The 25,672-nt window shown below is 38.1% G+C and overlaps 2 protein-coding genes across 4 annotated transcripts in view; one reads left to right on the top strand and one right to left on the bottom strand.

The window, feature by feature from the left end:
• The window catches only part of rerg (RAS-like, estrogen-regulated, growth inhibitor), a 67,530-nt gene extending 67,112 nt beyond the window's left edge, over positions 1-418 (bottom strand). Inside the window, exon 1 of the mRNA XM_022213132.2 lies at positions 270-418. The gene's annotated coding sequence lies outside the window, so the exon portion shown is untranslated. The remainder of the gene's footprint in view (positions 1-269) is intronic.
• A 91-nt stretch (positions 419-509) lies between these two features.
• Positions 510-25,392, top strand: zgc:194209 (uncharacterized protein LOC570908 homolog). Of its 3 annotated transcripts, XM_051957418.1 has the most exons (11): positions 510-633; positions 5,133-5,224; positions 6,289-6,414; positions 9,603-9,692; positions 11,660-11,781; positions 13,120-13,221; positions 13,615-13,767; positions 13,841-13,956; positions 15,272-15,432; positions 16,450-16,645; positions 24,529-25,392. In XM_051957418.1, the coding sequence occupies exons 2-11, from the start codon at positions 5,145-5,147 to the stop codon at positions 24,727-24,729; spliced, it is 1,347 nt and encodes a 448-aa protein (XP_051813378.1). In that variant the 5' UTR covers positions 510-633; positions 5,133-5,144; the 3' UTR covers positions 24,730-25,392. The 3 variants fall into 3 exon arrangements, with proteins under 3 accessions (XP_051813378.1, XP_051813345.1, XP_022068826.2); XM_051957385.1 differs by lacking the exon at positions 510-633 and having other exon boundaries at positions 5,115-5,224; XM_022213134.2 differs by lacking the exons at positions 510-633; positions 5,133-5,224; positions 6,289-6,414 and adding an exon at positions 7,774-8,020.
• The last annotated feature ends 280 nt before the right edge of the window (positions 25,393-25,672 follow it).

Here is a 25,672-nt window from a genome sequence, read left to right as displayed (position 1 = left end):
TCTAAATTGTTGTTTTTTTTTTTTCAGTTTTATTATCAGAGATTTTATTAAACTGAGAATCAAACAGAGGGTTTAAAGTCATTCCAGGAGCACATGAGGATTATAGAAATGTTATTTTTTACCGTGCCTGATCTCAGAGGAAAGAGAGAGTATGTCATGACCTTTATTAAAGGTCTCCTCGTGTTAAAATAACACCTCAGACCTGCTGGCCTCAGTGCTGCTGTCACCTGAAGGGACACAGCTCAGACAAACACCGGATGGAGACTCACCAATGACGGCTGGAAGCTGGAGCGATCCCCCGGTGATGCAGCCAGGTGGAGAGGAATGAGGGAGAAGAAAGTTGGCAGGTCGGCTGGTTGGAATAATGATGTGTGTGACCTTCCCGGATGGAGATGCGTCGCACCGCTGGACGGGTTTGAGGGATCCCCAGCTGGAGGTGCAGACGGCGGCTGGACCGACGGATCGTGTCCGGACAGACCGAGCAGCGGCAGCTCCGACCGGGATGAATGAATCCTGGGAGGAGGGTCAGAGTGAATATACGGAGCGGAGCTGCTGGAGTCCCCGACACTCTGCTGCCTTTGACCGGCTGCAGCTGCGTGAGGAACCGAGGGAGGACAGCGACCTCTAGTGGTGGTAGGTGGAAACACAGGAACCTGCCGATGAAGCAGGGATGTTAACCCTCATGTTGTCCTGCAGGTCAAAATTGACCCGTTTTAAAGTTTCAAATATATTTAGGGTCCGAGCACCGAGGGTGCGAAGGACAGGTGGTGCCAGGGCACCGACTGTCCAAGGCACCAGCGGTGCCAAGGACCCTATTGAAACCCTAGGGTTTATTATTATTATTATTATTTTTTTTTTTTTTTTTTCTCCCGTAAAGTAAATTGGCTTTTTGGCGGCCTTATCATACTCCAAAACGCGTGAAATTTGGCATGCACATCAGGACTGGCGAAAAATTTGATATTTTATGGGAGTTGCGCATGTGCGTGGCAAAATGGCTCTATAGCGCCACCTGCAAACTTGAAAAAGTAGTCATTAGGCCAACTGCCACAATGTTTCATGTACAGCTACAATATTTGGTGGGCATATGCAGAACATCTGGACACACCAAAAAGTCAATTACAGCCACGCCCTAAACCCAACAGGAAGTCGGCCATCTTCAATTTGCTGTAAATTTTTCAAACTTAATCGCTCCTCGGGAAATGACTTGCCTTTTTGGCAGCCTTATCATGAACCAAAACGCGTGAAATTTGGCGTGCACATCAGGACTGGCGAAAAATTTGATATTTTATGGGAGTTGCGCATATGTGTGGAAAAATGGCTCTATAGCGCCACCTGCAAAATTGAAAAAGTGGTCATTAGGCCAACTTCCACAATGTTTTATTTACAGCTACAATATTTGGTGGGCATATGCAGAACATCAGGACACACCAAAAAGTCAATCACAGCCACACCCTAAACCCAACAGGAAGTCGGCCATCTTGAATTTGCTGTACATTTGTCAAAATTTATAGCTCCTAGTGGATAAGTCTGAGAGAACTGAAATTTGGCCAGTACATTCACCAGACCTTTCTGATGAAAAGTTATCAAAAACTCAACCAGAAGCCAAAAGGTGTGGCCATGGCGGAGCCTCAAACAACTGATCCTTCGCCATGAAACAGGAATTGGTGTCTAATTCTTCTCAACATGCTCCAATCTGCCTGAAACTTTACATGTATGATGACAGTCCTGTCCTGATGTCATCCACATAGGGATATTCATTGACTGTCATAGCGCCACCTTGTGGTTTCAGGAAATAGACATCTTTTACACTTTCATGCCCTATTGTTACCCGGTTGATCATATTCACTTCAAATGCAGTGACAACAGCCTAAACACATTGATGATGCATCCCAGTGAAAATGGTGACTTGTCATCAAAGGGCGTGTCTGTGGCGGCCAAACCAATTTCGATGTTTCGCCATGAAAATTTAACGATTCATATCTCAGCTGAACAACATCCTATCTGCCTCAGACTTCACATGCTGGATACCAGGTCCAGTCTGAACACATCCACACTCATAAATTTTGAAAAAGTCATAGCGCCACCTGTTGGTAATAGTAAGTTTAAGGCCTTATATTTTCAGGTACAATGGCCCCAAACTTGGTGATATCATGCTGGAAATTGGTCAGTCGAGTCTTCACCTCTTGACAATCACACACTGTGAAGGGTGTGACATTTCATGCAACGCTGTTGCCGTAGCAACCAAATATCGCCATGAAAAACAAAGCCCTTTCTGACAGGTTAGGAATACTCCAATGCTCACAAAAATTACCACACACATCACCATTGACCCAAGGAACAACACTGTATGCATCTCGGCACTGCACATGCTATAGCGCCCCCTACAGTATTTTTAACAAACAGCCCCCCCAGCACGTTTCACCTACATCCATGAAATTTGGGAGGCTTATAGAGCACATCAGGACGCACAAAAAAGCCTCTTGGAGCCATGTCCTAAACCCAACAGGAAGTCGGCCATCTTGGATTAATTGTGAGATTTTTGATGATTTTTCTCATTTTTGAGAGTTAATACCTCCTAGGGGATAATTCCAGGAGACCTGAAATTTTGTCAGTCCACACAGCAGGACTTGGTTTGGAAAAGTTATCAAAAGTTTAACCAGAAGCCAAATGGCGTGGCCATGGCGACCATTAGAGTTTTGATGCTTCGCCATGAAACAACAACTGCTGTATAACTCTCCTCTGCATGCTCCAATCTGCCTCAAACTTTCCATGTGTGATCACAATCCAATCCTGATCACATCTACAGGCCAACAGACACTCTCAGTTGCAGCGCCACCTGTTGGAGGGACAATAAATGCTGTATAACTGGCCTCTACATGATCAAATCAGCCTGAAACTTTTCATGAGTGATCAGAGTCCAGCCCTCATCACATCCACTGTTTGAAATACACTCTGAGTTACAGCGTCACCTGGTGGTGGATGGGCAGGAAATGCTGTATAACTAGTCTGAACATGCTCCAATCTGGCTGAAATTTTACGTGTGATTAAACTCTGGTCCAGATGTGATTCAGAGGCCGACACACACTCTCAGTCACAGTGCCACCTGGTGAACGTGCATGGATTCGCCGACCAGCGTGGATGCGAGGACCCGTCCATCGCTGCTTGCAGCTTTAATTTCACAGTGAAACTTCTGATGTCCACATTTTCAACATTTTTGGGAAATATCTGAACAATTTTTGGTGGAAAAAAATAAATGTTAAACATGTTTCTTTAAGAACATTCGCATAAAAATCAACCAAAATCCAGCGGAATTTGATGAAAATATTAGAAGTTTTACTGATTATATATGGAATCACATTAGATATTTTTACGATTTTTTGAAAATATTTACAAGAATTTTCTTGCCAAATTTGAGAGATTTTTTTAAATAAAACTTTTAAGGCAAACTTAAGGAATTATCGTAATTTTCTTCCTGGTTTTGCAAATTTTCAGAAATATGGGGATTTTTTTTTGCTGAATTTTGGGATTTTTTTTTTCAGACAAGGAAACTGTATTTTTTGGTGCCCGTAAATGAGGATAACAGGAGGGTTAAACCCATTTTAGTTCAGGGGCCACATGCAGCCCAATTAGATCTCAAGTAGGCCGGACCAGTAAAACCACAGCCTGAAAACTTATAAATAACCACAACTGCAAAAGTTTGTTTCAGTGCAAAAAAGTACATTCTGAAAATCTTCACATTTCCCTCATGAGCAATAAACTAGAAAATCATTAAGTACTTCTGTCAGTGCAGTATTCAATACATATACATTATTCAAACCTCATGTGCAATATTCTTATGTGCCATATTGTAATTAAAAAATATTCTAATATATTACCCTGGTTTTACACTTACTTTTACACAGTACTTCTTATACTCAGACTTGTCGCATTTCTTATTTAGAATTCACAGATTTAGATTTGTTTATTTATTCTTTTACTATTTTTTTCTTGTCACTAGGTACTGTTCTCTATACACCAAGTCAAATTCCTTGTGTGCACTCACTTGGTAGTAAAGGCTTTCTGATTCTGGTATAATGAACCGTCTTTTTTACAAAACATCATGAACAACCAGAAATTTCTAAAGAAAAAACAAGTGCAATTTCAACAATATTATGCCTCAGTTATCATTTATACATTATAGCTTACAGATCATAGAATATCCACAAAGGTACAGAACGTTTAGTCACAGGTATCTGGAAATGAAGAGTAAAAAGAGTCCGGGTCTGAACACATCCACACTCATAAATTTGAAAATACTCATAGCGCCATCTATTGGCAACAGCAAGTTATTGTCATTACATTTGCATGTGCCATTGCCCGATACTTTGTCATATCATTCTGAAAATTAGACAGCTCAGTATTCACGTCTTGACGATGCCACAGTGTGAAAATTTTGACGATTTATAAAACGTTGTTGCCGTGGCAATGGATTGTTGCCATGACAAACAAAGTACATTTTGACAGGTTTGGAACCCTCAAATGCTTGCCAAAATTACCACACACATTAGGACTGGTGAAGATTTGATATTTTAGATGAACTGCACATGTGTGTGGAAAAATAGCTCCATAGCGCCACCTGGAACATTTCAAACACTTACTACGGCCAGTACCTGTCATCTACAGTTATGAAATTTGGTAGGCATATGTAACTCGTCAAGAGGCACAAAGATGTAATTGACACCCATGCCCAGAACTCAACAGGAAGTCGGCCATTTTGAATTATGTGTCATATTTTTGACAATTTTGGGTAAATTTTGACCATTTTCAAAAGCTATATACTCAAACAGGGTCACACCGAGAGAGCTGAAATTTGGCCAGGATGTACAGCAGGCATGGGTGATCAAACGTTATCAGACTGCCTTGCAAAAGTCTGAGAAAAAGTTGGAAATGGTGAAACAGGAAATGCTGTGTAATTGCCCTGAATGTGCTCCAATCTGCATGAAACTTTACACGTATGATCAGAGTCCTGCCCTGATGACAGTCACATGCAGATATACTGCCAAAGTCATAGCACCACCTGGTGGATGAAAGAAAATGCTCTTTAACTAGCTGTACATGCTCCGATCTGCCTGAAACTTTACATGTGTGATCAGAGTCCAGTCCTGATGACATCAATCTGCCCAAATACACTCTCGGTCGCAACGCCACCTGGTGGACATGCATGGATTCGTCGACCAGCAAGGATGTGAGTACCCGTCCATCGCTGCTTGCAGCTTTAATTATTTTTTTAAATTTACAATTGTAGACAGTAAAATTACACTATCTCCAGTGTATACAGCAAAAAATGTCATATTAACTGACAAACGATTTATTTACTTATTCTTTAATTCTATATAATATATTTTTCCTATTTGGTAAGTAGGCCTGTGACAGACTGGCGACCTGTCCAGGGTGTCCCCTGCCTTCGCCCAAGTCAGCTGGGATAGGCTCCAGCACCCCCCGCGACCCTAGTGAGGATAAAGCGGTGCATAGAGAATGGATGGATGGATGGATGTTTGGAAAGTAACAGTTACTATTTTGTAAATTCATAGAACATAAATTGTTTTGTTTGTAATTTTGGTGATTTTTTTTAAAGATATGTGCCTATCGATGCCTTTCAAACCTGAATGGGTTCTGAGGTTCAGAGAGTTCATGCATCATTTGTTAGTTGACACTGACACCAAGTAAAATCCCAAATAAAGTTTGCTTTAACAATAATGAATGTGATGTGTACCCACTAGATAGATGTTTCCTTTTTGTGCCAGCAGAGGTGCCGTTTCCCACTTGTTGTACATGGAGATATCCTTTCCCTTGATCCAACCTTCTCTGTTCGGTAATGACGAAACTGATTGTTGTCAGTGTTACCTAAGTACAAAGAATACAAGTCTCTGTTTGCATAAATGATCCAATACTATAACGTTGTCATTATTTTCATGCTAATTTGCATCACAAAGTAGATTATTTTGTTCATAAACTACAGTCCAGCCCATAATGACGTGGACAAATTCACAGTTTTTTGTTCTTCAGACTCGGTGCTTTGCATTTGTTTCTAAGTGACTCGAGCACACTGTCATTTACAGGATAGATCTGATCAGATTGAGTCAAATGCACTGAAACTCATCAGGTGACATTTAATCATTTACTGGACCAATGTTTCCCAACATATGACCAAAACAACAAAGAGCTTTTAAAGGTGAACAGTTGGAAAAGCCTCAGCTGGCCTCGATCATCTGATCTCAGTCTGATGTTGCTGCTTTCCACTTATTGAAGACCAGACTGGAGGAAGAGACCCACAGCAAGGAAGAAGTCTGAAGTAAAGGCCTTGAAAACCTGCACAGATACAAAGTGTGTGGAAGACTTCAGGGGCTTGACCACAAAAGGATTTTCAACAACACAGTAAGTATGATCATTTAGTTTGAGGTAAGAAATCCATTTGGGCTGCTTGTATCTCATTCTTCTGATCAATACACTGAGCTTATGACTGTAGATGAGGGTTGGAACATAGACTGACTGGTGAATCCTGAATTTTGCCTTCTGATGGAGCTGCTTCTTCACCATGGTAAAACATCCACATTAATGCTGACACCACACCAATCCAGTGGTCCATCTCACTCCATGAATTCCTTGCGATTACTACCTGTTAACAAGATCTTGAGATACTTAAACTCCTTCGATTGGGGCAGCAACTCACCTCCAACCCAAAGGAACCCATGGCCCCAGACTTGGCATCTTGGTGAGTCCAACAGCACCACGTTATCCACTAAAAGCAGAGCCAAGAGTAGTCCCCAAATCAGACGTCCTCACCTCAGCTGCACCTTGAGATACTGTCAATCAATAACACAAAATTGATTTTGTACTTTGTATAAAAGCTGTCCAAAGTTCAAACAAATCCTGAAGGGTAAAAAAGACTTTTAGCAATGTTTGCTGCTGTTAAGCTAGTTGTTTTCCTCTGTTTACAGTCTTTATGCTAAGCTAGGCTAACCTAAGTTGATGAGTGCCTGTATCTTCATCATTACTGTGTGTACAAACAAGCACAGTTCCCTCAGATCTTTAGTCATGGCTGTCAGAGTTTCTTTTTGTGTTGCATCTGCTTAGTGATGTGTTGCAGATGCAGCAGCTCCGCCTCTTGTCCTCTAGTTGACCCCACCTCGAATAAACTCACAGCAGAAGAAGAAGGGAGTCCTCCTCCTTCATCCTGCTGCACCAGACAAAACTACAAACATGTGAAGCTGCAGGAGTGAAATGAAAACACATCCGGGATTAAACCAACTCTGCTTTCAGAACAAACCCAGTTATAATTCTGATGTGGATGAAATTTTGACATTAACACATATTTTGTTGCGAATACTTTTTATTTATTAAGCTTAACATAATGAACACCAACAATAAACGTACAGTTACGACACAGACCTACTAGTAAATAATAATGTAAATGAGGAATATGAGTTGATTGATATGTTTTGTATCAGGGCTAAAATGGGCTATTAAACCTATTTTACTAAAAATGTATTACACACACACACACACACACACACACACACACACACACACACACACACACACACACACACACACACACACACACACACACACAATGTTGAGGTGTTGGATTACACTTTTTTCTTTTTTGTGTCTCCAAAATTAATAGTTTTTAGCAGAATGTTTCACAGATGCTGAAAATTAAAAAGCAAAAAATAAAACAGTTAAATGAGAAATAAAAAGGGATGGAAAAATAAAACCAATAAAATATTAATTCTTTAAAAACATATAGAAAAGAACACCCAATAATAATGCCTAATTTACGCACTTGCTCTAAATTTCTCATCAAACGATACAAATGAGCCTGAAATAAAGCGGCTCTTATTTTGAAGGTGAACATCGCAGGTGTTCGGTTTCACTCGGGTTTGTTTTCGGCGCCGCTTCGTGCCGGCTGAGAAAGCACATTGATTCAGACCTGTTTGATCCAGCAGAAGGGGGAGACGCTCAGCTGAAACTCAGACATGTAAGCTTGACATTTAAATTCCACTTTATGTCTCTTTAAATAAACCACTCAGTTCGTCTGTTTAGGATTGTAAACTGTGTGAAAGTTCTCCGCGCTTCGCCAAGCTCCCTTCAAAAATCTGCAAGTTTTAACTTCACCTGGTTTGTTCTGAATGCAGACGCGTCGTAAAAACAAATTCAATGCGTTTTTGGAGCCAGTATGAGTTAAGCTGCCTTTCGGCTTGAATAAAACTTCGACAGCATTTTTAATTTAGCTGATTTCAATGATCTAAATGCTGCTCCTGCATGTTGAAGTTAAGCAGGAATCGCAGAGCTGTGGGCGTTAGGAAACTGGGGGAAGTTACCTAAACTCACCACTGCGTTCACATAATCACCTAAAGTCTTATGAGACTAATACAATCCAGAACTTACTCATGCTCTAAGAAAGAATAAAACTTCTAGATTTGTTTGCAAAGGTATCAGATCTCAGGTAATCTTAAAAAGCCAACTTTTTGACTGTGCATTTGAACGGCTTTTCCAGCTGATAAATAAATCATGTTTATGTGCTGCGTTCAGGCTCCCATTTGCGAGTAATTAAGTTCATATTTCTTGTTATTTCAGCACTATAACCTCTTGAACCCACGTTCCCAACCCACATGTGTCAGGTTGAATTACTGTCCTCATAATTAAAGCTTCACAGTGAAAACAAGCATGAAAAGCACTAAAAAAACAATGTGTGGCAGACATTTATGTAGATTAATGCCTTATAAGTTAACCGTGCATTAGCTTAAATATGTGAAAACATCATTTAAAGTGGATGGAATCTTAATTTAAAGCGAAAGTTGGTTGATAATCATGCAAACTGTCATTCAAGTTCCTCAGTTTTTCCTTTTTTTTCCTTGCAAAACTGTCACAACAGAAACTAAATTGTTGTGGATGATTAACATCACCCGAGTTTACTTCTGACGGGAAAGAACAAAGAGCCAGTTTCCATTTTTTCTCTCAGATTTAAGGGGAGTGGGTGCAGCCTTGTGTAACTTTGACAGTCTGGAACATCTTAAGTCAAAGTTCACTGCATGATGCAACGCTGCAGATTGTGGCCTGTAATCATTAGAAAACACAATCAGCTCATTTAAACACACACTTTTATCTTAAAGCTGACTTTAAATGTGCATTTTTTAGGTAGTAATGCAAAATTAAGGCTTTCAGTTTAGTAATTTAAGAGAAAATTAACGTATATTAAGGTTTTAATGTAATGTGCATGAAATAAAAGACGCATATTATCATTTATTTGCTTTTTTTTTACAGATATTTGCCTCAATACCTGAAATTAACCCATTAGTAGTCAATTAAAAATGATTCCCCAACTATTTGTAGTTCTCTTTTAAGAAAAATATTTTCAATTTTCTGATTCCAGCTTCCTAAATGTCAATGTCAACTGAATCTCTTTGGATAGTTTTGAGCTTTGTGGCTCATTTTTCATTAATTTTCAGACATTTTCTACACCAAGCAACTAATTGTTTCAATGAAAATAATCATCAGTTGCAGCCTTTATTTACATTCTTCATTAGTTAATTGATTTTTTCCTGTCTTCTCTCACTCAGGTTGGGGAGGACGTCTTTGTTCGTGGCTCTGCTGGCTGTAGTTGTTGGACTTTACCTGCTGCCGTCTCCAATTGACCCCAAACCACATGTGTGAGTGATTTTAACCTGATAAACAGCAGCTACTGTAAGAATTCCTGGAATACATTGTTTATCTGTGGAGCGGACCCAGCTTCAGCCCTGCAAACGGTCTTGGAAATGTAGAAAAATTACTAAATCAACTGGTTTTAGCTGTTGTAGCAAAGTAGCGAGGTGAGTGTGGGTCAGGCGCTTAATTTCCTGCATTGTGATGAAATTTTATGCACCAATTTGTTCCTTTCTTGCATCAATTTATAGTAAAACCAGTCTATTGTTATGCAGAGGAAAACCTAAAATCCAGGTTTCGAGTAACAGTGCAAAATATAATGGAATATAACACAGTAAGATTCACCTGTAAATCTGCTTTTCTCATTTATTATTAAGGCTGATGGTATTGTTTTGTGGAGCTGGATGGTTTTCTTTTGTGTCCTTTGTTTGGGGGAAACAACATCTTAAAACAAGAAAAGCACTCAGAGCTCAGTCCTTCACCAAAGCTACTCAGTCATGTCATTTCTGACAGATGAAATCTTGAAAAAATTCATGGCAGAATTCACGGTAACATAGAATATGTCCATTTAATGTAGATGTACCCACAAATAAAATCACCTTGCACTGAGCACAGGCGTGTGTTATGCATGTGTACGTTATGTATGGATACCGACTCATGTGACCTAAATATGTAGCGGGTGGCGGGAATTAATGGGACTCAGAAACACCCCCTCAATTTAATCAGTTGTTCCTTGTATCATTTCTGATGGATAAGTCCTGATAAGTCCACAGCGGTTGATTTGTAGTAGGATCGCAATCATGTGATCGTCAGCACTCAGCTGATGGAGTGTTCACTTGTTGTCATAGTTACAGTGACATCGTGTCGCTATCTGACAGTGATACAGAAATCTTTAACAAATCCGTGGATCCAGACAATAAGCCACATCACTGCCAAAATCTAACCAGTTGGTCCTTGAGTCATTTCTGAAAATTTCATGCAAATCTGTTATTCCGTTTTGGAGTAATGTTGCTAACAGACAGACAGACAGACAAACGTAGTCCGATCGTCACATAACTCCGCCATTCCTTAACAGATTAAATAGCATGTTGAAATCGATTTTTGACAACCAAACACAGTCAGTATTGAGTGTGATGATCATTTGCATTTAGTGGAATCAGTGCAATATCTTCATTTCTACATAAAGAAGAATCTGTACAATATCAACAGTACAGATGCCTATTCTTTGTTAATTTTTCTAAAGATGTTCCTACATTTTTGCTGTATCCCATTTGCTGCTTTAGCACTGCAGATTTCCTCTGTGGGATCAAAAAAAGCCTTAGCTTGTCTCATCTTAGGGAATTTTATTATTATCTTTTGGCAGTCATCACCTTGAAAGGATTTTCATGTATTAATCATTAAACTAGTTATTTCCACATCTGTGCAATATCTGATTTTTTTTACATTATTTTTCAGTTTTCTAGGGTCATAGTGTGTATATTTATATAATAAATACATGTAAATATGCATAAAAATCTAGACTTAATTTACCGTGACTACTACTTAGTTATTTTTCTTATTATCTTTGAGCAGTTTTCTCCTGGAAAAGGTTTGCTGTAATCTCTGAAGCCAAGCCGTTGCTTCTCTTTCAGGTCCTTCATTCAGAGTAGTTTTTGTTGTTTCTTTCATTTATTTGCACAATAATGCTTTAAAAAAGAGGATAATTATAGACAGTGGAAGAAACAACAGCTACTGTAGAGGAAAGAAGCTTCAAAAGCTCTTTAAACTAATAAAAATATGACTATTCTTTAAAATAAATACTGTATGCACATTAACTGTGTGCTGCTATTATTTAACTCTATAATGGAATAATCACAGCAGTTTTAAATCCATCAGTATTTTAGCTCAGAGTGTTTTTGATTTTAAAGATTTAAAGCTGGACACTGATATTATTAAGCTGCTGTGTAGTTTTACTGCTGGTTTCCTGTCTCCTCAGACTGAAGGGGCCTCCTCCGGCCCTCGAGGGCCCGCTGGCTGTAAACACTCGCCTGCAGAAAGGCCGGAGGCTGTTCTCTGGGAAACTACACGGACCAGAATCCTTCACTGCTGATGAGGACGGTGAGTGGGGTAGATTTTGTGTCTCCTCGGCCCTAATTTGCCCTCAGAATCATCCGTAAAGGTGCATTAATTCCCTTATTGTTCCTCTGAAGAGAAAAGAAGCAGCTCATTTCTTGTTTATTCAGGTAACGTTTCACCCTCAGGCCTGTTTCTAGGTGAACAATCAGAGTATTATAAAGACATTGCTGTATTACAGGCTCCACCTTTAAAACATATCTGATGGTGTTTAGATGATCATCTTCCACCACCGTGGTTAGAAAAAAGCAGGTAATACGAGACCTTGACTGGTATCAGCTCACATCAGAGACACATACAGTTCATTTGAGGGTCTTTCTGTAGGTTAAGAGTAAATAATGTTTTCAGTGGAGCTCATAAAATTCAGACTTTCAGTAAAATACTTTCTCTTATAGCATTTTGTTGTGACTTTTTATCTGATTTCTGAAGGTGCCATAACCGCTCGATACACTTTCAGGTGTGATTTTTAAGATACAGACAGAGAAGTTTAACATTAATGTCCAAGATCCTTATTCATACAAATGTTTATAATCGTCTCTTTCCTGCTCCCGTTGTGGGCCATGGAATATGTTGAATTTTTTCATATTTTTCATTGTTATTATGTTATAGTCTTATTTTGTAAATTTTTAACAAATATTTGTATAAAACAAACAGATTTAATACAAATGAAATTCTCTGGCATTTTTTTTGTTTATTTTATATTATTTTATATTAACATTTTTGGTCAATTTTTTTACACACCAGTAATAAAATAATAATCATGATAATAATAATTATCATTATTATTATTTATTGTTATTATTAGCAGTGTTCACTTTTCACAACTTATTTATTATATAATACTAATAAATATAATAGTAATTATTATTAGTAAGAATTACAACAGCAATAGTAATAGTGATAATAATTATTCATACAATAATTCTTACTATTATTACTATTATTAGTAGTATTAGTATTATTATTAGTATTATTTTATTAGTATTTCCAAACTGAACTCACAAATTGCTTGACAAAACATTAAAATACACAAACCAATAGATACGACTGTAAAAGACATTAAACATTAATGCATTTTAAAAAGTGCAACCTTAAAAAGAAAAAAGTTTTAGAGAAGAAATAAAAGGTTATATTAATGGTTTTCTGGACAGGTGGATATTTAAAATATATAGTTCAGAGTCTTCAATTTTAAGTAGTTTTAAGGGATCTTTATGCTTTTCTCTCCTAACAAACATAGCATTTACCCCGGAAAATGAAAACCCAGCAGCACATCTGTGTGGAAGCTGATTTCTTGATGTTTCATTGTGTTTTCTCGTATTTCAGGTAATGTTTACACCGGAACGGTGGACGGGAAGCTGTGGAGGATCGGACCTGATGACAGCCTCACCCTCATCACACACATGGGACAGAATCTACCAGAATGTGGTTCGTAGTTTATTTTCTGCTTCGTCTTCTCTGTTTGTTCAATGTTCTTCCTTTTGTCCTCTTTTTTTCCCACATTTTTTTCTGCGTTTAACAACTTCAAAGTGTTAAAATCCAACTTGTCTGAACTTCAAAAGAAGCTTAGAATCAGAATTAGCTAAGAAGCTCAACAAATGGGATCTTAACATTTTTTTTTCTTTTTCAGCACTAAGTACAGTTTCAACTGACTTTACTGGATTAACTACAACAGATAAGGCTCAGTTTGAGAGAAAGCTGCATTTTCTGGGTCTCTCAGTACAAGTTTTTAGTTCTTCTGCTCCGTTGTTCCCTCTGTTTGGTTAGTTACAACATTTTTGAGGTAAAACTAGAAGCTAAGCACATGTTTTGTGTCTTCAGGAAGCAGCACAGACTACGAGCCGGTGTGCGGTCGTCCTCACGGAGTTCGTCTGGATCGTCACGGTCAGCTGATCGTTGCCGATTCTTACTTGGGGCTGCACAGCGTCGACCCCAAAACCGGAGAAAAGACGCTGCTGGTGGCTAATTCAGAAGGTGAAGTGTGTTTGTTGAGGCGCTAAATGTGAAAATAAAGGTCTCTTCTGAAGACAGTTTTGTTTCTCCTCAGGTGCTGATGGCGTTCCCTTTGCTTTTCTAAACGGCCTGGAGATTTCCCCTGAAACTGGGATCATCTACTTCACCGATTCCTCCAGCCGATGGGGACGAAGACACGTCAAACTGGAGGTGAATCGCTGCTGATCAGCTGCATATCTGAGCTGTAAAGTAGTTTTCCTTTAGATTAGAAGCTTCCTAAAGAGTTGACACGAGGGTCGAGTGAAGCATTTGTGTGACTCAGTTTGTTCGTCAGGAAAAGGGAAAGCTGATGCAGGCGGTCTTCGTGAAGGTTTTTCAGCGTTGCTTGGTAACCGCAGGCCTCCAAAAACACACAAGAGGACACTCGGGCTTGTTCTTCAAACCGTCCAGGCGCTTTGCCAAGAAACAGAAAAAAAAAAAAGTCCATTCATCGCCGCCTGTGAGGCTCCAGGATGTTGATTAACGTCACAAACGTTTCAGCAGGACAGATTTAAAAAAACTGACATGTAAATGAGAAATCTGACTTCCTGGTTAAAGCAGGTGAGTCAGACGTTTAAAGAGGAAAGACGGTGAAGATATTAAAATATGGAAATTCTAAACCAACCCAGAAAAACTGATCATATCCTCTAACAGGCTGCTGGATTATGATGTGACTTGTTTTGACATTTTGGCAACTAGATTCATTTTGGAAGTGGCCGAAAAGGTTTGCGTTCATGCGTGTGGTTGTGTAGAACTTTCTCTTCAGTTTTTCTTCTTTTTCCTTGTTGGATCAGATTTTTCCTGAGCAAAAATATTTAGTTATAGGTGGCTTGGTGAGTCATTTCATTGGGCACAGACGCTACTTAATGATCATAGAAATAACTTAAAAATTGATTCTGATGTATGAAAACTACAGGCAGCTGTGTTTCTGTGAGCCACTTACACTAATCTGTAAGTTTCCGTTGATTCTGAGCATTTATAAATTACAATCTGAGTTAGGGATCGACCACTTATTGGAGCCAATATTTTGAATTTTGTCAATAATCCGTATTATCAGTTATCTTTATAAACCAATTACAAATTAAAAACATGCTCAAATGTGGCTCTCTTTGTCTGTATTCACTTAGTGGTCTTAAGCTATTTCTCAGCCATAGCTCGATCTTTTTGGTTAGTTTTGTTTCAAGTAACAGTTGATTAACAGTTAAAGCTACTGTTTACAGACAGGTACAGACGAGCACAGTGGTGAATTAGTAGAACTGTGATTGGAAGGTGAGGTTGCTTTTTTTTGACAGAAAACGGCCCTTTAATTCACAAAAATGTCTATTACACTTGCAACAATAGCAAAAACGGGTTGACAAAGTTCTTCTGTGCAAGAAAAACCCTAAAGACTTGCTTCTGTTAAGATGAATCAAACACTAATCTGAGCAACTTTACTTCAGTTTTACTGCGTTTAAACCAAATTAACCTGTACTCTTGGATGTTTAAGGTGATCGAGCTAAACAGCCTCGGCCGTCTCCTCTCCTACGATCCTCGGACAGGGAGTGTGAAGGTTCTACTGGATTCTCTCTACATGCCCAACGGCATCGTTCTGTCGCCCGATGAAAGCTTCCTGCTGCTGGCCGAGACCAGCATTGGACGCATACTGAGGTAAACATCATGTTTCCACCACTTCAGAGTCCAATTTAATCTACCGTTTGGGTCACCCAGACAATTTCATATTTTCCATGAAAGCTCACACTTTTATTCATGTCCTAACATGAATGCACAAGGGTTTTCTAGTCATCAATTAGCCTTTCAACACCATTAGCTAACACAATTAGAGCACAGGAGTGATGGTTGCTGGAAATGTTCCTCTGTACTCCTATGTAGATATTCTATTAAAAATCAGCCGTTTCCAGCTAGAACAGTCATTTATCACTTTATCAACATCGACACTGGATTTCTGATTCATTTAGTGTCATCTTCATTGGAAAAAAAGAAGCTTTTCTTTCAAAAATAAGTACATTTATAAGTGACCGCAAACTTTTGAACGGTAGTGTGTTTATACAGTGCATTTAAAACAGAGTTGAACCAAAGCATTATTAGTCATTGTTTTCCAGATACTGTTTTATGGTAATCTGTGACTGCCTCTTAACTTGGCTGCTAGGTCTTTGTGTAGCCATAACAACTGTGAAAAAAGCCATTGCCCGATTTGTGGCAGTAGATGTACTTCTTGTTAACTTTTTGCAGGTTATTTCTCTGCTGGGGAGATGTGTCTGTCAGTTAGGACAGACTTATAAAGTTCATTTTACTTTACAAAGGTGTTACAGTATTCTAGATACCCTGAGCTGCCTCTTAGTAATAGCCTTAACCTTCCACCATCAGATAAACATGTTCTAGCTGCACTGATATTTTCGGTGTAACAGGGAAACTATGCATGCTTTTGGATTATTATGGTGTTATTAGAAGTTCAACATCTGCTGCCTCACATTTGAAACACAGTTCTGCTAATTCACTAGAGCTACTGCAAGTGTGCTCTTCTGTTCCTGTCTGTAAACTGTAGCTTTTTGTCAGTAATAAAATAATAATATAGATAATTGGAGAAATTTATGTCCGTACAACATGAATGATATGTTTACCATCACACACAATGGGACAAATATTAAATTGACTCTCTGCTCTCAGATTTTGGCTGAAGGGTCCGAAGGCTGGTATCAAAGAGATCATCCTGGACAACATGATCGGTTACCCCGACAACATCCGCCTCAGTGACCATGGAACGTTCCTGGTCGGCATTACAACGCCTCGCTTCCGGAAGCTCCTGCCTCCTTTCCTGGATATGATCGCTCCGTACCCAGCAGTCAAACGCTTCTTGGCCAAGGTGATTATGTTCACCGTCAGCACACACTCACTCAAACCTTTGGCAACTTACTACACTATGACGTTTTTGACCAAAAATTTGATGACATACTATACTATGACATTTTTGACCAAAAATTTGATGACATACTATACTATGACGTTTTTGACCAAAGATTTGATGACATACTACACTATAATGTTTTTGACCAAAAATTTGACATTTTTGAAAAAAAAATTGACAACATACTATACTATGACGTGATTGACCAAAACTTTGATGTTTTTGACCAAAAATTTGACGACATAAAATACTATGATGTTTTTGACCAAAAATATGATGACATAATATACAATAGTATGTCATCAAATTTTTGGTCAAAAACGTGTTAGTATAGTATGTCGTCAAATTTGTGGTCAAAAACGTCATAGTATAGTATGTCGTCAAATTTCACATCAAAAACTTCATACTATAGTACGTCATGATACGTCATAAATTTTTGGTCAAAAACGTAAGTGTAGTATGTCGTCAAATTTTTGGTCAAGAATGACAAATTTTTGGTTAAGAACATCATAGGATAGTATGTTGTCAACTTTTTGTTCAAAAACATCATAGTATAGTATGTCGTCAAACTTTTGGTCAAAAACGTCATAGTATAGTACGTCGTCAAATTTTTGGTCAAAAAAGTCATAATATCTCATCAAATTTTTGTTTAAGAACGTCATAGTATAGCATGTCGTCAAACTTTTGGTCGAAACATAGTATAGTATGTCGTCAAATTTCATATCAAAAAAGTCATAGTATACTATGTCGTTTAATTTTTGGTCAAAAACACAAAATTTTTGGTCAATAACGTCAGTGTAGTATGTCGTCAAATTTTTGGTCAAGAATGAAAAATTTTTGGTCAGCAACGTCATAGTTTAGTATGTCATCAGATTTCACATCAAAAACGTCATAGCATAGCATGTCATCAAATTTTGGTCAAAAACGTCATCGTATAGTATGTCGTCAAATTTTTGGTCAAAAACATCATGCGTAGTATGTCATCAAATTTTTGGTCAAAAACGTCAAATATTTGGTCAACAAAATCATAGTCTAATATGTCGTCAAATTTTTGTTCAACAACATCATAGTGTAATATGTCGTCAAATTTTTGTTTAAAAACGTCATAGTATATAGCATGTCATCAAATTTTTGTTTAAAAACGTCATAGTATAGTATGTAGTCAAATTTTTGGTCAAAGATGTCACACTATAGTATGCCGTCAAATTTCACATCAAAAACGTCATACTGTAGTATGTCATCAAATTAATTTTCAAAAACGTCAAATTTTTGGTCAACAACATCATAGTGTAATATGTCGTCAAATATTTGGTCAAAAACATCATACTATAGTATGTCGTCAAATTTTTGGTCAAAAACGTCATGTCATCAAATTTTTGTTTAAAAACGCCATACTATAGTATGCCGTCAAATTTCACATCAAAAACATCATAGTATTAGCCTAGCCGCGCTAGACAACCCACGGCAACGAATTTAATTCTCTGCCAGGGTGGGTCTAGTTACCCTCCATAAGGCTCGAGGCTGGATTCTCCTAAAACCGGCCGGACCAATCACCATGAAGTGTAGAGTCAGAAGGCGGGCGTAACGAAGTGACGACAGAGGCGTGATGATTCTGACAGAAACAACCGGCGCACAATAAACAGTTATCTTTTGACTCGGCTTTGGCCACAGCCCTTAAAGATTTGAAGCTAAAATTCAACTTGAAAGATAAACAAAGGACGGCACTTAAGTGTTTCATTGAGAAGAAAGACATATTTGGACTTATGCCGACAGGATATGGCAAATCCTTAATATACCAGTTAGCTCCGCGGCTCCGCTGGTTGGTGTTACGGGCACTACCATATGCGAGGCTCCTCCTCCAGGTACTTGTGTGCATGTGTGGTGTGTTTGTGTGTGCATGTGCCCTGTCTTGGGCTGAATCCCAAACCGCCCCCTGCACACTCCCCCTCCACTACCGAGTGTCACTCCAAAAGAAGTCACACTCGCAGCTGTGGAGGGCACCGAGGGTATAAATACGATCGGCAGGAATGGGACGCCCTGTTGCCTCACCGGAAAACGGAAGACGTCATCGCCATGGTAACAGAAAGACGCCTACTGTGCATGGCTGTAGCGCTGTGGCACAGGTTGCAACTAACAAGGATCGCTGCTGCTTCCAGAAGACGAAAGCATCCCACTTTTTTCACTCACATTTTTTCCAATCCTATTATCTGGCATTTCAGATCCAACAAATGAATAAATGAATTCTGTCAGTTGTGTTCAAATTTTAAGGTGTCAGGGGGTGCACAATTAAATCAAACGTCAGCAGAGAAGAAGATTTGTTTCTTTTGTTTTATCTTTTTACACCACTCTTTGTGATGCTCTGTCAGTGTGAAAAAGGCGTGGGAGAAATAAAGAACGCATGTGGAACTTACATCGATATGTTTGTTTCCTCCTCCATTTCGACGTTGCACTTCCTGAAAAAGTTGTCCGGAGTGAGCATCAATGCAGACTCGCTATTTAAGGGCTGAACAGTCCACTCTCCCTCCGCACTACGCGGTTTGGGACGGCCCTTAATATGGAGGACCCTCCACGGGAACGCGCAAACGGAGGGGTAGTGTGTAGGGATAGTGTGTAGGGGGCGGTTTGGGATTCAGCCTTGCTCTCAGGCTGCTGCTGATTGCCAATCCTCTTCACCTGTGTCAAGAGACGAGTAGTTGGAAACAGCTGAGGAGCGGGAGCCAGCCAATCCGGTGCAGCCGTGGACCGGCATAAAGACGCCAGCCAGCATACAGATGGGGAGCTCGTCGCTGTATCCAGCCTTGCTCCTGTGCCTCGCTAGATTTGGAAACCTTGTTAGATTGGCACTTTGTTGACTTGTGGAATCTTGTGACCTTAGAGGCACTAGTCTTTTTGTTTGTTGTTTACACTCGCTACGCTACGTTGATTGTAAAGTTTTAGGTTATGATTTGTTTTTGATAAGTCTCTTTGTGTTCTCGTTTGTATTTTTATTTTGGGTATTTAAGGAGTCGTTGCCTCTCTTTTTCTGTTATTGTACCTTTTTCCTTTTATTTTATTGTAAATAAACCTCTTAAAATGCCAATTTAATATCTGGCCTTTTAATGTTACCACCCTTTACCCACTAAACGAGCCGGGGTCGTAACAGTTGGGAAGCTAATGGGACTTAGCCACAATCCGCCGGTGCTCTCGGAACTACGTCAGCCTATTCATTGTGTTGATTGGTTGTATACCTATCCAATTGCTGCAGAGGGATTTGATAGACAACCTTTTAGCCCGCCTCCCTCCCTGTCGAGCTTCCCTAGATCCTTGTGCCGTCAGAAACATGGGTGTAGCATGGCTAGGCTATCATAGTATAGTATGTCATCAATTTTTTGGTCAAAAAAACCTTATAGTTACCTCCGCCAAGGAGGTTATGTGACACCCGGCGTTTGTGTGTCTGCCTGTTAGCAAAATAACTCAAAAACGCCTGGGCAGATTCAGATGAAATTCTGAGGGGATGTAGACTATGGTAAGAGGAAGAGCTGATTTAATTTTGGTGGCGATCCGGAAAGGATCCTGGATTCTGGATCACTTTGAATTTTTTAGTATGTTTTAGTATGTGGTCCAAAATATGACAAAAACATCATAGGTTAGTATGTCGTCCAACAAACTGGAGCAAGGTGTCCTAATAGCTCAACTGGTTAAGAAGGTGATTCGTAAACAGAACTGTGTCAGAGACGCAGGTTCAATTCCAGCTCATGATCCTTTACTGCATGGGTTTCCTGTTTTCCTCTCTATCCTTGGTGGAGGTCTGCGCTCTCTGAGTGCTTTTCTAGTTTAGTATGTCGTCAAATTTTTGTTTGAAAACGTCATAGTATAGCATGTCGTCAAATTTTTGTTTGAAAACATCATAGTTTAGTATGTCGTCAAATTTTTGGTCAAAAACGTCATAGTGTAGCATGTGGTCAAATTATTGTTTAAAAATGCCATAGTATAGTATGTCATCAAATTTTTGGTCAAAAATGTCATAGTATAGTATGCCGTCAAATTTCACATCAAAAACATCATACTATAGTACGTCATGAAATTTTTTGTCAAAAATGTCAAATTTTTGGTCAAAAACGTCAGTTTACTATGTCGTCAAATTTTTGGTAAAAACGTCATAGTATAGCATGTCGTCAAATTTTTGTTTAAAATTGTCATAGTATAGAATGTCGTCAAGTTTTTTGTCAACGATGTCACACTATAGTATGCCGTCAAATTTCACATAAAAAACGTCATACTGTTGTATGTCATCAAATTTTTTTCAAAAACGTCACATTTTTGGTCAGTAACATCATAGTGTAATATGTCGTCAAATTTTTGGTCAAAACGTCATCGTTTAGTATGTCGTCAAATTTTTGTTTGAAAACATCATAGTATAGTATGTCCAGTGTTGCCAACTTAGCGACTTTCTTGCTAAATCTAGCGACTTTTCAAAGCTCTTAGCGACTTTTTTTTTTTGTCAAAAGCGACTAGCGACAAATCTAGCGACTTTTTCTGCCGTTTTGGAGACTCTGATAGGAAAACTCAGATCATTCTGCAGTTACTGTTTTCAACAAGCAGCAGGTGCTGCTGTGAGCTTCTCCCCCTCCCAGAGCACAGGCTGTCAGTCCAGTAACCCCGCAGCAGACCCAGGGAAGGGAGGGGGAGGGGGAGACCCACCTCACTCCACGGCCAGACGGCAGATGAATCGCGCATGCGCAAAGTCACTACAGATCCCATCCAGACTTACGGAGCCATATCAACGAAAATGTTTCTTCACTGTCATGCGAAAATAAACCACAGCATTTAGCCTCTAGTGAAAAAACATATTTTGGGTGTTTTATACTCACTTTTTGGTCTCTTCCACAACGATATTTCTCTCTCCTACAACGTTGATTAGAATTACATGCAAACTGGGAAATATGCAAAGTAGGCGATGACGTCATTTAGCGACTTCTAGCGACTTTTAGGACAGCCAATAGTGACTTTCCTTGCTGAGGAGTTGGCAACAGTGAGTATGTCATCAAATTTTTGGTCAAAAAACGTCATAGTATAACATGTCGTCAAATTTTTGTTTGAAAACGTCATAGTTTAGTATGTCATCAAATTTTTGGTCAAAAACGTCATGTCATCAAATTTTTGTTTAAAAACGTCATACTATATAGTATGCCGTCAAATTTCACATCAAAAACATCTTAGTATAGTATGTCATCAAATTTTTGGTCAAAAAAACCTTATAGTTACCTCCGCCAAGGAGGTTATGTGACACCCGGCGTTTGTGTGTCTGCCTGTTAGCAAAATAACTCAAAAACGCCTGGGCAGATTCAGATGAAATTCTGAGGGGATGTAGACTATGGTAAGAGGAAGAGCTGATTTAATTTTGGTGGCAATCCGGAAAGGATCCTGGATTCTGGATCACTTTGAATTTTTTAGTATGTTTTAGTATGTGGTCCAAAATATGACAAAAACATCATAGGTTAGTATGTCGTCCAACAAACTGGAGCAAGGTGTCCTAATAGCTCAACTGGTTAAGAAGGTGATTCGTAAACAGAACTGTGTCAGAGACGCAGGTTCAATTCCAGCTCATGATCCTTTACTGCATGGGTTTCCTGTTTTCCTCTCTATCCTTGGTGGAGGTCTGCGTTCTCTGAGTGCTTTTCTAGTTTAGTATGTCATCAAATTTTTGTTTGAAAACGTCATAGTATAGCATGTTGTCAAATTTTTGTTTGAAAACATCATAGTTTAGTATGTCGTCAAATTTTTGGTCAAAAATGTCATAGTATAGTATGCCGTCAAATTTCACATCAAAAACATCATACTATAGTACGTCATGAAATTTTTTGTCAAAAATGCCAAATTTTTGGTCAAAAACGTCAGTTTACTATGTCATCAAATTTTTGGTAAAAACGTCATAGTATAGCATGTCATCGAATTTTTGTTTAAAATTGTCATAGTATAGAATGTCGTCAAGATTTTTGTCAAAGATGTCACACTATAGTATGCCGTCAAATTTCACATAAAAAACGTCATACTGTTGTATGTCATCAAATTTTTGTTCAAAAACGTCACATTTTGGGTCAGTAATATCATAGTGTAATATGTCGTCAAATTTTTGGTCAAAACGTCATCGTATAGCATGTCGTCAAATTTTTGTTTGAAAACATCATCGTTTAGTATGTCATCAAATTTTTGTTTAAAAACGTCATAGTATAGTATGTCGTCAAATTTTTCGTCAAAAATGTCAGTTTTGTATGTCGTCAAATTTTTGATCAGAAACGTCATAGTATAGTATGTTGTCAATTTTTTTTTGAAAAACGTCATGTCGTCAAATTTTTTTTTAAAACGTCATGCCGTCAAATTTTTGTTTAAAAACACCATACTATAGTATGCCGACAAATTTCACATCAAAAACATCATAGTATAGTATGTCATCAAATTTTTGGTCAAAAACGTCATAGTATAGTATGCCGTCAGATTTCACATCAAAAACATTATACTATAGTACGTCATGAAATTTTTTGTCAAAAATGTCACATTTTTGGTCAAAAACGTCAGTTTACTCTGTCGTCAAATTTTTGGTCAAAATGTCATAGTTTAGTATGTCGTCAAATTTTTGTTTGAAAACGTCAGTTTAGTATGTCATCAAATTTTTGGTCAAAAACATCATAGTATAGCATGTCGTCAAATTATTGTTTAACAATGTCATAGTATAGTATGCCGTCAGATTTTACATCAAAAACATCATACTATAGTAGGTCATGAAATTTTTTGTCAAAAATGTCAAATTTTTGGTTAAAAACGTCAGTTTACTCTGTCGTCAAATTTTTGGTCAAAATGTCATAGTTTAGTATGTCGTCAAATTTTTGTTTAAAATTGTCATAGTATAGAATGTCGTCAAGTTTTTTGTCAAAGACGTCACACTATAGTATGCCGTCAAATTTCACATCAAAAATGTCATACTGTTGTATGTCATCACATTTTTGGTCAATAACATCATAGTGTAATATGTCATCAAATTTTTGGTCAAAACGTCATAGTGTAATATGTCGTCAAATTTTTGGTCAAAAACGTCATAGTATAGCATGTCGTCAAATTTTTGTTTGAAAACATCATAGTTTAGTATGTCGTCAAATTTTTGGTCAAAAACGTCATAGTGTAGCATGTGGTCAAATTTGATGGCATACTATACTATGACATTTTTGACCAAAAATTTGATGACATACTATACTATGACGTTTTTAAACAATAATGTCATAGTATAGTATGCCATCAAATTTCGCATCAAAAACATCATACTATAGTACGTCATGAAATTTTTTATCAAAAATGTCAAATTTTTGGTCAAAACATCATCGTTTAGTATGTCGTGAAATTTTTGTTTAAAAACATCATCGTTTAGTATGTCGTCAAATTTTTGTTTAAAAACGTCATAGTATGTCGTCAAATTTTTCGGCAAAAATGTCAGTTTTGTATGTCGTCAAATTTTTGATCAGAAACGTCATAGTATAGTATGTTGTCAAAATTTTTTTTAAAAACGTCATGTCGTCAAATTTTTTGTTTAAAAACATCATACTATAGTATGCTGACAAATTTCACATCAAAAACATCATAGTATAGTATGTCATCAAATTTTTGATCAAAAAACGTCATAGTATAGCATGTCGTCAAATTTTTGTTTAAAAACGTCATAGTATAGTATGTCATCAAATTTTTGGTCAAAAACGTCATAGTATAGCATGTATTCTATTCTATGACGAAAACCTGACTTCAAACTGAATATTTAACCGAAATTCTAGAAATAGTTGTTCTAATTACAATTTAACCCGTTAATGTGTCTGCAGGTGATTCCTCTGAGTGCGTACAACATCCTGCTGCCTCGTTACGCTCTGGTTCTGGAGCTCAGTTTTGACGGCGACATCATGGCGGCGCTTCACGACCCGGAAGGCCGACTGACGTGGGCCATCAGCGACGTCTTCCAGCACCGAGGCAGAACCTACCTGGGCAGCACCGACCTGCCGTTTCTGCCCGTCCTGGAGAGCTGAGACTGGATCAGAGCTGAGGAAACACTGAAGACTCAACGTAGGATAAAACATTTTTTAAAATTTTAGTTTTTTGTTTTTCACTTCTGGAGGCTGCCTATGTCATTTTGTGGTTTCTGGAGACAATTTATGACCCATCAACCTCTTTCAGAAGCAGAAAATAGTGATAAAAAGTGACTTTTTAGAGCAAAAAAACATGAAAATAAAGAGCTAAAATGGTATTATATTCAAAACATACAGTGCTGTTTAATCATAGAAAGCAGGACATGGATCTGCTTTTACATAGGAACAAAAATTGTCACTTTTTCCTCAAGTCATCTCCTATTAAGTAGAAACTTGAGATGAACTGGTGATAAAATAATTCCATCAAACTGGCTTGACAAGACGCTTCTGCACTGGATGCTTGCAGACGAGCTGCAGAGGAAGAAATTGGAATAAAAATTAAAATCTTCAATCATCCTATGATTGTTATTATATCTAATAATAGTTTAGTTTGGGTCAAAGCTACCACTAAGATTCTGGGCTTTATTGTGAAAATTTACCAACTTTTTTCCTGTAAAATTTAATATTAACACTGGAAATTTTAACTGTCTGTAAACTGTACAAATGTACACTTAATATCATGTTTGAAGGTGAGACTTGAAAATAAATATTTTCTATTATAAACACGTTTTGAGACTCAATCCTGGATAAGACATTGGTTGCAAATTGAGATGAAACTGGTAATTAACTGATCAAAATGTGAGGATTTTCTTATTTTCACTGTTTTAGGTAAATGCAAACCAGATTTGTAACCAAAAATGTAATTGAAAAAGCTAGAAAATGCTAATTAGCTTTAGCTTGTTCAGCAAACTTTCAATTTTCATTAGTTTTCAATAGGAAATGCTTCGTAGATTGCTACTTGGACGTATCTAAGAAGCTAGCTCTGTGTTTTTTTAAAGCAAAA

This window comes from Acanthochromis polyacanthus, chromosome 1, assembly GCF_021347895.1.
Source record: "Acanthochromis polyacanthus isolate Apoly-LR-REF ecotype Palm Island chromosome 1, KAUST_Apoly_ChrSc, whole genome shotgun sequence".
Lineage (NCBI taxonomy): Eukaryota > Metazoa > Chordata > Actinopteri > Pomacentridae > Acanthochromis > Acanthochromis polyacanthus.
This window is presented reverse-complemented; position numbering and strand designations above follow the sequence as displayed.

Bases quoted from the DNA above. Each gene is read 5' to 3' on its own strand.
- zgc:194209 (XM_051957385.1), top strand. From the start codon at position 5,121: ATGTGTGATCAGAGTCCAGTCCTGATGACATCAATCTGCCCAAATACA. The intron at 13,768-13,840 runs GTGAAGTGTGTT...GTTTCTCCTCAG, and splicing joins GCTGGTGGCTAATTCAGAAG to GTGCTGATGGCGTTCCCTTT. The intron at 15,433-16,449 runs GTAAACATCATG...CTCTGCTCTCAG, and splicing joins AGCATTGGACGCATACTGAG to ATTTTGGCTGAAGGGTCCGA.